Source organism: Tyto alba, unplaced genomic scaffold (assembly GCF_018691265.1).
Source record: "Tyto alba isolate M040663 unplaced genomic scaffold, T.alba_DEE_v4.0 Super-Scaffold_28, whole genome shotgun sequence".
Taxonomy (NCBI): domain Eukaryota; kingdom Metazoa; phylum Chordata; class Aves; order Strigiformes; family Tytonidae; genus Tyto; species Tyto alba.
The window spans coordinates 1,811,577-1,823,894 of record NW_024881302.1 but is presented as its reverse complement, the minus strand read 5'-3'; the positions used below and the strand labels follow the sequence as shown (position 1 = coordinate 1,823,894).

The 12,318-nt window shown below is 51.7% G+C and overlaps 1 protein-coding gene across 2 annotated transcripts in view; it reads right to left on the bottom strand.

The window, feature by feature from the left end:
• PKD1 (polycystin 1, transient receptor potential channel interacting) overlaps positions 1-12,318 on the bottom strand; it is a 98,756-nt gene that overhangs the window by 44,256 nt on the left and 42,182 nt on the right. Inside the window, exons 3-10 of one of the 2 annotated variants that reach the window (XM_042798293.1) lie at positions 11,744-11,815; positions 10,177-10,346; positions 7,562-8,230; positions 7,074-7,257; positions 2,619-2,833; positions 1,472-1,584; positions 1,264-1,390; positions 46-323 (exon numbers count right to left, since the gene is read on the bottom strand). In XM_042798293.1, coding sequence (XP_042654227.1) covers positions 46-323; positions 1,264-1,390; positions 1,472-1,584; positions 2,619-2,833; positions 7,074-7,257; positions 7,562-8,230; positions 10,177-10,346; positions 11,744-11,815 — 1,828 coding nt within the window. The remainder of the gene's footprint in view (positions 1-45; positions 324-1,263; positions 1,391-1,471; positions 1,585-2,618; positions 2,834-7,073; positions 7,258-7,561; positions 8,231-10,176; positions 10,347-11,743; positions 11,816-12,318) is intronic. The other variant, XM_042798294.1, reaches the window with a different exon arrangement.

The window sequence follows — 12,318 nt, the reverse complement described above, 5'->3', positions numbered from 1 at the left end:
ACTTCCCCACCTACTCATTGCTTACAACAGCTAATAAACACTGACCAGGTACTGGGAAGAAGGGCCAGCTGGTATTGTAAAGAGAAATTCCTTGACGAGTTCATAGCTGAGCTGGCTTTCACTGTGCTGAAGGGAAACGGGGGTAGGGCTGCTGGCAAGAGAACTGTTGGCACACTCGGTCGCGTTGCAGCAGTTGTTTAGTGATGAGCACAAATCAGTCAAATGACACCATTCGAAACCAGGAGGACATTCAAGTAACGTCCAGTTCCCATCACCCTGAGCAGTGTCGAACGGTTCTGAAGCATTTTTTCCCTCCTGGTAGTCTGGAAGAAGTGAAAGACAAAGCAGTGACCATCATTCTGACAAGTAATGCTTTTAGTGCACTTCTTTGCTCCAAATTCAGCATTTTTTTCCACTTTGACTGAAGATGGCTCCACTCTTAGTAAAAGTTGCAACTGCAACACATCCTGGTGCTACGTAAGACCGGTGTCCTGTCTTACTGGAAAACTTCACAAAGGCACAAAGATCATTAAAAACAAAGTTAGTCTCTTTTCCAGTGGGAACACACCAATTTGCAATCTAGAAGAGATGTTCAAGTGAAAGTGAGTCCAAGCAAAAGCAGAGTTGTCTTTGACACTGAAAACACATTAAGCAACTTTTCTTAAGTTCATATTTCCATGTCAAAGTATCAGCTTTTCAGTGTCAAAAAATATCCTTTTGGATCCAGCCAACCCTATGGCTACAGCAAACATTCTGCTGCAAAATTAATTGTTGCCAAAGCTGTGACTATTGAGCTGTTATACAAGGAATAAAAGACTTATTAGATTATCTCATCCATCAGGAAGAAACAGGCTCAGGAAAATGTTCTTCCTTTTTAACCTGTGGGGCCAGATGGACCAGAACACATTCCCATCTGACATGTCATGTCTTCCCAAAGTCTAAAATTATAGCCCAGAAGATTAATTCACTTCTACACGTTCCTTACGCTCACATTTTCTTCGTGCATTGAGAAAGGTTTCTCCCTCTATCAATTTCTTCAGGCCAACCACTTCTCCAAGGCAACCTCAGGCTGCCCAACCATACCTGCAGATTTTGCACTTTAGTCTCCTCAAAAAATAGAAACAAATCTCTGAGCACTTCAGGCTTCAAAACTTCTGCTCTGAAGACACAGGGGCCACGAGAAGGCCACACACACTCAGTCTGGCGTGGCCCTGACGCCATCAGCTCTAACAATACCACGAGTGTTGAGAGGAGATGCCTCACCTTCTCCATGGATCGGTCTGTGCACCTGGAACCTCACTTGAACGGGTTGACGCAGTTCCTGTGTCACAAACTCCAGGGCAGTCAAATATCCCCCGTGCCTGAATGCCAGCTCAGGGAACACCATCACCTGCAAAGCAAACACGGCTCTCACCTGCCTGCGTCTCCCTGGGCTCGCTCTGCGGCGGCAGGAGGAGCAAACCGTTCTTACCTCCACAGCTTGCCACGGAGCTGACAGCACATCTTCTGCCACATTTTTCACAGCCTCGTGTGTGTGAAACACAGGGTCTCCCACAAAGAAGTTTTTGGCATTTAAGAGAACTCCTGTTGACAAAAGACATGTTTGAACAAAGCCCGTGAGACTCAGCAAGGCCTGAAGCTATTCCCCACACCCTGCTCATGCTTGCTCACACCGTGCAGCAAAGCTGTAGCCCGGCTTGGACCTCTCAGGAATCTGTAACTCCAGCTTTACAGGAGAAGCAGCTGCTGTAATCTTACATCTTCTTACAGGTATTCTGACTTCTCAGCCTGCACAATGAATGTTTGCATTCGTACTTCCCTCCAATTTTGACTTCTAGGAACTCTGCAAATACTTCTCCCTTCCAACACCCCATGATTTGCTTTGAAGTTTTGAGCACGAGGTGCACTCCCCATCCTCCTTATTCCCGGGGCCTTCATGAGAAATGTGGCCAGGACCAGCTGGTTTCCACCAGCAGCAAACACCTCTGGCGCATTCACAGCCAGATCAGGCTCTGGGGACTGAGCACAACCAGCCGGTGCTGTTCCTCCCACCAGGGCCTGTGGGCTCTCTGCCTAGCGATGGCTTTTCCTTCTCCCATATTTCATGTCCTTTCTGCTTCTGTTTCTTGGTCCCTAAGACTGTTTCGGGAGCTTTGCATAAACACAAACCTGCACAGCACACACCACATAAAAGCTCGCCTAACGATCTCCAAGGCCCTACAGACTTTTAAGTCGTAAGACCCCAACGTCTCACAAACTACAAGATGCCACAGAAGGACAGCAAGAGTCACCAAGGCAGCACCACAGCCTCAGACCCTGGCAGCAGCAGAGACTGCTCAAGAGAGAAAAGCTACTTCCACAGCTCTGCCTCAGAGCTTCACTCCTCTCTCTATTTCTATTGATGGCAAAGATTGGAGTGGGCCAAACGTTTGCCTTTGGGCTGAGGCCGGATTTCTAGAAGCCTCTGTTGGGAATATTGTGGTTGTTGCCAGTCCCACTTGATCTGGGGTGATGCTCTGGACGACCCCCCCCCCATGCAGCCCTGCTTTTCCTTGGCATGTGCCAGTGAGCAGGATGCCCGCGATGCCCGCGGACAGCGGGACAGAAGCAGCTCCCACCTTTTGGCTTGTACTCGCAGACGTAGCTGTGCTTGGCCATGCACAGGTCCGTGTTGCACTGGCCCGTCGGGCCCATGCGGACACAGTGGTCGGCGTTTGACGGATGCGGTTCTCCTGGCAGCCAGTTCTGACAGCTCTCCAGATTAAATCCTTCGCCTCTTTGCTGTGCTCCAGTGCTTGCAAAATCATTGAATCCAATCCAGACATCGAGGCTCCTTCAAAAAAAAAAAAAGAAGGGAGGGGGTGCGTGGTTCAGGAAATCGTGTGTATTAGAAAGATCTGGGACAGATCCCATCCACGGTCCTCTATGAAAATCGTAACATGACAATCATGCCTCTGTGATAATATTACCAACAGCTTCATAGGGTGTCACAGGGTGCATTTAACGGAACTTTTTAGTTACTAAAGGATTTCAGTATCCATCCTAGCACCAGAACCTGGCCCTTCCCTACCAGCTCCTTCACGGCACGCCGTCCGGCTATCTACCAGCCCTTCAAACCCCTGTCCTAAGAGCTGCAGAGAGCCGCCTGCCCCTTGGTAAGCTGAGGGGACAGCTGAGCCAAAAGGATCCAGGCAGAAAAATCATCACCACCCCCACAGCACAGAGGAGCTGGGTGAGAGAAGCAGCTCAGGGCACCACTGTGTGCAGCTGAGTCAGACCCTTGCCGATCGCTGCTCCACAACTTGAGGCACCCCATTCCCAAAATGCCAGTCTCTTGCACTGGAGTTACAAGAGGAGCCAGTTAAAGGCTCCGTCAGCACCACAGAGCTCGTGACATACTGGTAAGCACTGATTCATACCAGCCACAACTGGTACAGCACAGTATCAGAGAGGGTAATGAAACACAGCGGGGGGAGATGACACTGGCTGGAGAGGAGAACCACGTTTTGTTGTCTTCAGAAATTCCCAGCACTCCCTCCAGCGGCACATCTTCTGCTGCCCCAAGCTGAAGTTGCTCCCTTCCTATCAACCCGTTTATTAGTACCACCATGCTGCACATCTTCTACTGCCCCAAGCTGAAGTTGCTCCCTTCCTATCAACCCGTTTATTAGTACCACCATGCTGCATATCTTCTGCTGCCCCAAGCTGAAGTTGCTCCCTTCCTATCAACCCGTTTATTAGTACCACCATGCTGCATATCTTCTACTGCCCCAAGCTGAAGTTGCTGCCTTCCTATCAACCCGTTTATTAGTACCACCATGCTGCACATCTTCTGCTGCCCCAAGCTGAAGTTGCTCCCTTCCTATCAACCCGTTTATTAGTACCACCATGCTGCACATCTTCTGGTTCCCCAAGCTGAAGTTGCTCCCTTCCTATCAACCCGTTTATTAGTACCACCATGCTGCACATCTTCTGGTTCCCCAAGCTGAAGTTGCTCCCTTCCTATCAACCCGTTTATTAGTACCACCATGCTGCACATCTTCTGCTGCCCCAAGCTGAAGTTGCTCCCTTCCTATCAACCCGTTTATTAGTACCACCATGCTGCCTGGCACGCGGCGGGCCGGCGGGGCTGAGACCAGCGCTCCCGTGTAAACCCGACACAACGCAGGGAAGGGGGATTATCTGCAAACCAAGGAGTACCAGCAGGTTGACCTGAACCTCCGACCCCTCGCAGGAGAGCAGTCTGCTGAAATGGCCTGCCTGCACTGCAGCTTAAATGACCCCCACAGACATTTGCAAGCCTGTATTGAGTCATGACTTATGAGGAGTGCTATGGTCACACAAAACTGTCTGGAAAAGCTGCAATCCTTTAGAAAACTTTTGCTTTGTTTCTGCAGACCTGTGGAATTTGCCACTAGTCAATTCTTCACTGCAAGTGGAACTGGCACCAGTGCAGGGACGGTGCCAGGTACGGGAGCTCCAGTTCAAATCGGGGGATCTTTGATGCAGCTGCTGGGAGGTGATCAGCTCCTCAGCCGCCACTGAAAGGCAGCAGCCGCAGGGGGACAAGACACGGGCAGCAGAGGCCAAATCTGCAGGCAGATGAACCACCCCCACCCCCCCCCCCAAGAAACTGCCGGGATCATTTTAGGGAGATGAAATGTCCCTGCCACATTTGGAAACCGGCCGCATCCCAGCAGAGATTCTGCTGGAAAGTGCTGAGTGGTCTTTCATAGCCACAAGCAGCCTGGACAACTGTTTCTAATCGCACCCAGCAGAAAGTGAGGCATTTGTTCCATATTAACTTCTGGGGAGGGGGAACAGCTTCATCACAAACCCTTCAAAGCCCCCAGCTTCTTCTCCACGCTCCCTCCTGCGGGTTGCAATCAGTTCTGCTACGGCCTTGCCCCTCCGCGCCACTGTGCTCCCAGGGTGGTACAACTGCTCGGCAAAAAGCAGACCAGGGAGATAATCGGTGTCTCTCCACCACTAGGCTCAGCCAGATGAAATGATTAATGAGGTCATGCTGAAAAACGGCGACGAAAATAACTGTTCTGTGAATCAGTAGTTTTCATTGCAAATAAGATTAAAAAATAAATAACCGCTGTGCTCTGCTCTTGAACCACTGGCAGGGGATTAGGGAGAACAGGCTAGGAAACCGCCTGTTTGCTGCCATCAGTAAAACTCGATAGAGATTTTCCTTTTCTAATTCCAGCTATGATCTAACTGCAAGTCATCAAAAAAAAAAAAAAAAAAAAAAGAAGAAGAAGAAATAGGCTGTCTGTCTTGCTTCCCACCCCTGCCCTACTGCTTGGCCCGTTACCTTGCGGAGAGGAACAAGAGGACTTTTGACATCCTTTTTTGAAGCAAGAATTGAGCATCCCTCTGTCTTTGAGGAAGGATGAAGCTGCCCTGCTTGGGGCAGCAGGAGCAGAACGAAGCCTGAGGAGGCTTGGAAGGGGAGAGGGGCTCCCTGAGCTGCCTCTGAGGGGAAAAGGAGGGTCCCCAGGAAGGGGTGTGGGCTGGAGCACTCTGCTTCTGGAGGTGTGGGGGGGGACCTGCTCAGCACACACTGCTCCTGGGGAGGCCATCAAACGGCAGGAGCAGAGGAGAGGAGAGAGCGGCCCTCACTGCTGCGTGCTCTAATGGGAAACAGATTTCTGCTTCTGTCATTTTCCCACAAGAAACGATGGAGGCTGTATGTTCCAAAAACCTGCGGCTCGGTTGATTTGTCTTTTATCGCCAGGGAAATCGCATCCTGGAACTGCCTCATTCATGTTTATCTGAATGGATTAATAAAATAAATACATGAAATAAAGGGGGCCGGGGAGGAGAGCAACGTGGGGCAGCAGCTGGGAAACAGCTTGGGCGGCTCATTCCCTTCTGAGGTCTCATGATTTCCTTGCGCTGCAGTCCATCAAAAGCCCCTCACGCAAATGCCTGATAACTCAGAGCACCAAGTGACCCACGGAAGGGACAGACTCCTCTTCCCCAGAGCAGGGACCACGTCTGCAATCTCAGGATAAATCCCAGCGTGAAGGCAAGAGGGCGAGGATACAAGTTTGGGGAGAAGGGGCTGTCAGACCTTCGGCAGGACCGTTCGGAGTCTACGTCACACACAGCTGTTCCCTTTGCATGTGCTTTCTGGGCCGTGTTTACTCCGAGGCCATCTCCACCATCTGCATCTGGGAGTGCTGACAAGAGCTGTCAGGCCCCTGCAAGCTCTCCCGATCGTCCTCCCCCTCCAAGACAGCTGGTTGCAGAAAGGGCACTTAGAGGGGCGGATTTAATCAAAGGCTGACACTTTCAGTGCTCTCTGTTTATAAAGCCCAAGTCCTGAGGTGGAACAGATGCTGCTGGAGCCTGACACTCGGAGAGGAGCGCTGCTCCTTCTCCGGATGCCAAAGAAGAGGGGAAGGGGTCTGGGCTTCAGGCTGCAGCCGTGTCTGGACGGGCGCAGGATCCCAGCTGGATCCCACCCCTGCAGCCCTGGCCTGGGCTCTGCTTGATGCCACGGTGTCACGTGTGGGACAATCCAGCTGTAATTGTGCTGATGGAGGGAGCTGGTTGCAAGGTCACCCCCCAGGCCCTGCCCAGCAGCCAAGCACCCTCTGGACACGAACACCTGAGCCCTCCCCGCGCCCAACCCGAGCCTGCAGATTTTGCTGAACTCCCAGGGGGAAGGTCTGCTCAGCCCAGCCCTGTTTGCTCCTGACCCTGCACCTCTCTGCACCATTTCAGGTGCACCCACAGGCACAGATGTAGGGTACAAGATGCCCACCAGCAGCAAGCCCACAATTCCCGGTTCTGACTTCCAGCCTTTCTGCCCCATTCCTCTTCTCCCCTCCACAGCCTTTAGGCAAAGAAAGCCAAGTTCAGCAAGGGCTCAAGCTCTGCTTATTCCTCCTTTTTGCTCAGGAGTCTCACCCCTATCCTCTCCCCGTGTCTCTCCGGCCTGACTGGCTGCACTGGGCTGCCTGCAGGACCCTCCCTCCGGACCCCTCTGCAGATGTGACCCCCACGGACACAAGACCTGTCCCTAGGAAATCTGAAGCCTTACCCTCCTCGCTTACCTGATGACATGAGCGACCAAGAAGCTCTGGATCTCGGGGCTGCTCACAAAGGCCAGCTCTCCGTTGCCATGCTTCTGGCAGTGCTGCTGGGCCTCCAGCCACTCAGCCTTCTCCACCACCAGTTGGTAACAGTGGTTATTGCCCAGGAAAACCAAGCCATCAGGGGGGCACAGGGGGTGAACCGCTGCATGAGGCAGAAGAACAGAAGCATGATGTCCTTTCTACGGGCCCGCACACCCCAACCCGATCTGGGGAGCGAGCTCCAGGAATGTCCTGTCCTTGAGGCTGGTAAAAGCTGTCGAAGCGCGCTCTGTGCAGTCATCTTCTTGGCCCAGGACAGTGCAAAACTCTGCCTGCTCAATCAGGGGAGCAAGGAGCGCCCACAGGAGTCATCCCTCAGTCCTCCTTGGGAAGGAATGGAAAGGGAAGTCCCAGGACCCAGTGCCACCCTTCCCTTGCCCGGAACCCACCCAGCCAACCCTGCTTACCTCTGCCCAGCTCTGCAGCCTCTGCGGTGATGCCATATGACACCGTGAGGCCAGTGCCGCCTCTGTTGCGGATCCGTATGTCCAGACTCTCGTTTGTCTTGACCAAAGAAGGACACTGCAGTTCTAACTGCTGGGGTGAAGCCACCACCTCAATTTCGGCCTGCACGTGTAAGACCTTGGTGCCCACAAAGATGGTGGCAGTGACATTGTACCGCCCAGGTAAGGCATACACGTGGACAGCTGCGTTTCCAGTGGTGTTGAGAACCTCTGTCTGGTCCCCAAATTCCCACAGTAAAGTGCTGACAGCAATGGGAATACTGACGTTGAAGAGCACGGCCTGGTGTAGGCTGTACCGGGGCTGGAGTCCTCTGAAAGACACAGGCAGATGTGCCTGGAAGGGAGAGGGGACAAGTGATGGGCCATCACAGGCCTGCCCGGATAAATGCTCAGTGCAAAATGGCAAACAACCGGTGGAAAAGTTTGTTTCATGGGCAGTACCACACAAACACTGCCCCTCGGTGCTGAAAGCTCCATACTCCTGGTCTTCGGCGTAACAGAGAGCACTGCAGGTCTCCTCAGTGAGATTCCCAGGGTGAACAGACGTGAAGAGGATGACAAATTCAGCCCCTTCTGTGTGGTTGCTTGTCAGACACGTTATGTATTGAGCTCCTGGGGGACAGAACAGAAGATCCTCTTGCAAACTGACACTGGTGAAACCCTCCAAAGGACACCACCCCACACCCCTGGGAATGGACTTCTCCTGGGCAGCCGCTAGTCCAAGCATTTCCTTTCTGAGACTCGCCTGGGAAGTCTTTATTCCCTCAGCAACGATTTCCAAACTCTTTATGCTAATTAATGATGACAGAAATAACAAGCCAGTCACACAGATTTATGGAGCAGCAACATTCAGTAAATAAAACAGGTCTCTGGAGAGCCTGATGGTCCCATGGGACATGGAGCCACTGTCTGACCCTCTAAGGAGCCCAGATGACTAGCCGTCAAGTCAGACCAAGAGAAAAGGTTGTCCCTTGGCTGTACTTTGGCTTGGTCTGGTGCAGCACATTTCCCTGCAGGCTACCTGGGGCTTCCAGGCACAAGACTATAACCAAACACACTTGGGGAGCACATCGGGGGCATGGGGGAACCACCACTGGACTCTCCACCAGGCCCACGCTGGAGCTGGGCTTACACTGCAGCCACCGTCCTCCTTGGAGAGAGCCAAGAGCTCCCTTCCTACTTGCAGGCAAAATCTGGTGCTAGAAAAGAGAGCAACGTCACCCACAGCCTGCACCCAGGGGGTGTGGAAGGATGCACACGTATGCATTCATGGGAAGGATGCACAGAAACAACGCATGCCTGGTTACCCGGAGCACACACACACACACGTGCACGGACACGCAGGCACATACAACGACGGCGGCCACAACAGCCCTGTTCTCTGAGTTACAACTCATTCCCTGGAGTTTACTTCCCCCTCACTGGCTTGCAAGGGGGTGGGATGTTTCTCTGCCACAAACACAAGGCAGGGCCTCTGCCGCGCACACAGCCGCAGCCCAGCTGGGACTGCCTGGCCTCCGCTCCAGCTCTGCCCACGCAACCGAGCCATGTTTGCTCCTCTGTTTCTGCTGGTTGCTACAACATCTCCCCCCAAACATCCCAACAGCTCCAGCCTTGTGTGATCTTCCCATATCGAATCCATCCAACTGTCCGGCCTTCTCCAAGGAGTTCCTGCAAACGTCGAGCCACTTTTCTTAAGAAAAGTCCCGTGAGGAGGACCACAGCATGGGAACTACTTTGCTTTTTAACACCAGCCTGGTCATACTTCATTCCCTGCCAGCCAGTAACAACTGTCAGTAGCTGGCAGGCTGTCCCCAGCCTACTCCCATTCCACTGAATTACCCAGAAGACAGACTCACATTATTTCCACACTACCTTAAAGTAGTTCCTAAGAGGGGAACAACTAATTATCAAGGGGAATAACAGCGCCGGCGTTAGTCCCCTTGGTAATTCCTGCAAGGCTGGAGTAACTTTGCTGGGGCAAGAGGAGCAGCCACCACGCAGGTTTTGGCCCTGGGGAGCACTGCTCTTCACGAGGTGGCTCAGCTGGCTCCCACCAGCTCTAGTTCCCTCTGCCCTCATCACTGCACGCATTAAAGGAGATGCCTGATGCCTCTCGGCGGGAGGACTCGCTCTCCCTCTCTCTTTCTTACTTAGAGACAGCTGAGCATCCAGGCAGGATCAGGTCTGTCACCTGCAAAGACTCAACTCAGCACATCCTCAGGTCCCCTCAACTCCAATGAGATTTCCCTGCTTAAAGCCAGACTGTTAAAAGCTTGAGAGAACGACAGCCTAAGGCTGGAGCTCATGGAACTAGTGTCATCTGACGGCTGCCGAAGCTTGCTCTGTAAGGAGTTTGCTGATCCCAGCCTTGGTGTGACTGACTCAATCCCTACGGCACCAGGGCACAGTCACATGCTGCCGTGATTTGCTTAATTAGATTAGAACTGGTGACTCGAGGTCTGAAGAGGCCTCGATGTGATCGCCAGCTGCCCGCGGGCCCATCGTTTCCACTGGTTTCACCATCTCCCCCACCACAGCCCGCAGCGTTTCCTTACCGCAAGTGGCATTGACGAAGGAGACATCGAAGAGGGACAGGTTTGCCACCTCGGGAGGGTGGGAGCATCTCGTATCTGACGCCTGAATAACTTTCACTTTTCTGTCTTCCACCCAACGGGGCAACCAGGAAAGTTTGCAGTCACAAACAAATGGATTCCAACTTAAGTTTCTGTAACGGGGAGATCAGACAAAAGTTAGGCATTAACTTGACATGTGCTAAGTGTTAATTACAGCAGCGTGCAGATCCCTCACTGCTCCCATCTGCGCCACTCCACTGAAATGCTTCGGAAAGAACTGTGAGGGGAGTTAATGAATAGGGAATCAAGCAATAATTAACATGATTTTTCTAGAGGCTAGAATTAGGCAAGTACTCCAAGTACTTTTTTAACTCTACAAATAATTGTTGCAATTAGAAGCAAATTACAGACACAATCTTATATTTAAAATAGTCTGCCATCTAACAGCCATTGGATGTAATGGCAGCCTCTCCAGCTAAGGGAGACTATTTACAGCTCCATTAAAAAATAGCTAAGAGAATAAAATTGATCTGTCAAAAAAGAAATGCAAAGTCAATGATAATCCTTCCATGTGGCAGTTTAATGAAAAGATGGAAACTTTAATTGCAGCTAAGCTTGATCCAAATTACAGCCTTTGGCATTCAGCTGCGAACAGGACAGAGATGGAAAGCTGTTTGTTTAGCTGACGCCAGCTGGCCTGGGCTGCCGCAGGGGCTGAACCCAGGATTTTCATACTGAAAGCACCACTTTGCCAGCCAGCCTTCGCAGGGACAGACTCACTTGGACCCAGCCTGGAGCCTCTGTGTCTTTTCAGTGCCACTTGTAAGCGAAAATGCAGAGCTGAAAATGCCCTTTGTGTCCTGTCTTCAGAGAGAATGTGTGGCTGAGCTCTCTTCTTGCTTGCCAAGAGCGACTGCACAGGGTTAATCCTTTGGCTCGTTCAGATACAGAATTTGCTACTCTGTGCTGTGACTTCATGTATGTTCTCCTGGAAATGTGTGGTTTCCCCTCGCCTCCCTTCACATAACGGCACAGATTTTCATTACTTCCATTAAAAACCACCATAGGCTTAACAACTCGAATCACTTAGGGAGAACATCTTCACATGTCTTCAAGTGACTTAGACACCTCAGTCAGGGTCTCCTGTTTTGCAGGTCAGTGCCCTTTTCGTTAGATCCCCCAGTCCCCAAGTGTGACCATACAAACAGGAACAATAAGTGTGACCCAGAGGATGGTCAGAGACAAGAACCTCAGCAGAGCTGGTTTAGGAGAGAAGCAGGGAAGCCAAGAAGGCAGCGACAGAGCTTGGAGGTATCCAGGAGACAGAAGCAAAGTTTGGGAGGAGGTCAGGCTCAAAGGGCACCAAGAGGAGCCAGGAGCAGGACACAGCTTGAGGAAGAAACTGGAGAGAGTCCAAAAGGCAGCTGCTTGGTTGGGTACGTGCCCCAGATCTCCCCAAGACAGTGCTGCATCCCACCCCACCGGGAAGGGAAAGCTGTTCAAGGAAAGGTCTAAATGAAGACCTGGGAAACAAAGAGGATGAACTTACATTTCACTTAAATTAAATAAATTATCAAATATTCCATCTTCTAATGTAGAAATCTGGTTGTGGCTTATATCTCTGTAAAAGAGGGAAAATGAAAAGGAAAGTTCAACATGCTGGTAACAACTTCCTGGCCAACATACAGGATCAACCTCTGTCCCAAGCTCTGCTTGGGAACTAGTTACCCTCTGAGCACCTTGAGTCTCAAAAGCCACATGCACATGATAGCAAAATGTCCAGCCAGGCACTAAGTTACAGAATCACAGTGTGGCTGAGGCTCGAAGGGACCTCTGGAAGTCATCTGGTCCAACCGCCCTGCTCAAGCAAGGTCACCTAGAGCGGGCTGCCCAGGACCACGTCCAGACTGCTTTTGTGTATCTCCGAGGATGGAGACACCACAGCCTCTCCACGTAGCCTGTTCGCATGCTCGAGCCCAGTTCCAGTGCTCCAAGTCCTTCCAGAAGTCCTCCTTTTAGGAGATTTTTGAGGTGTAAAGATTGCAAGCTGTCCAGGCTGCCAGCTACTTGGTTGGAGCCACCAAAGCAGGTTTTGGTGCTGGCTGAATTGGTGCCCTTTTTGAC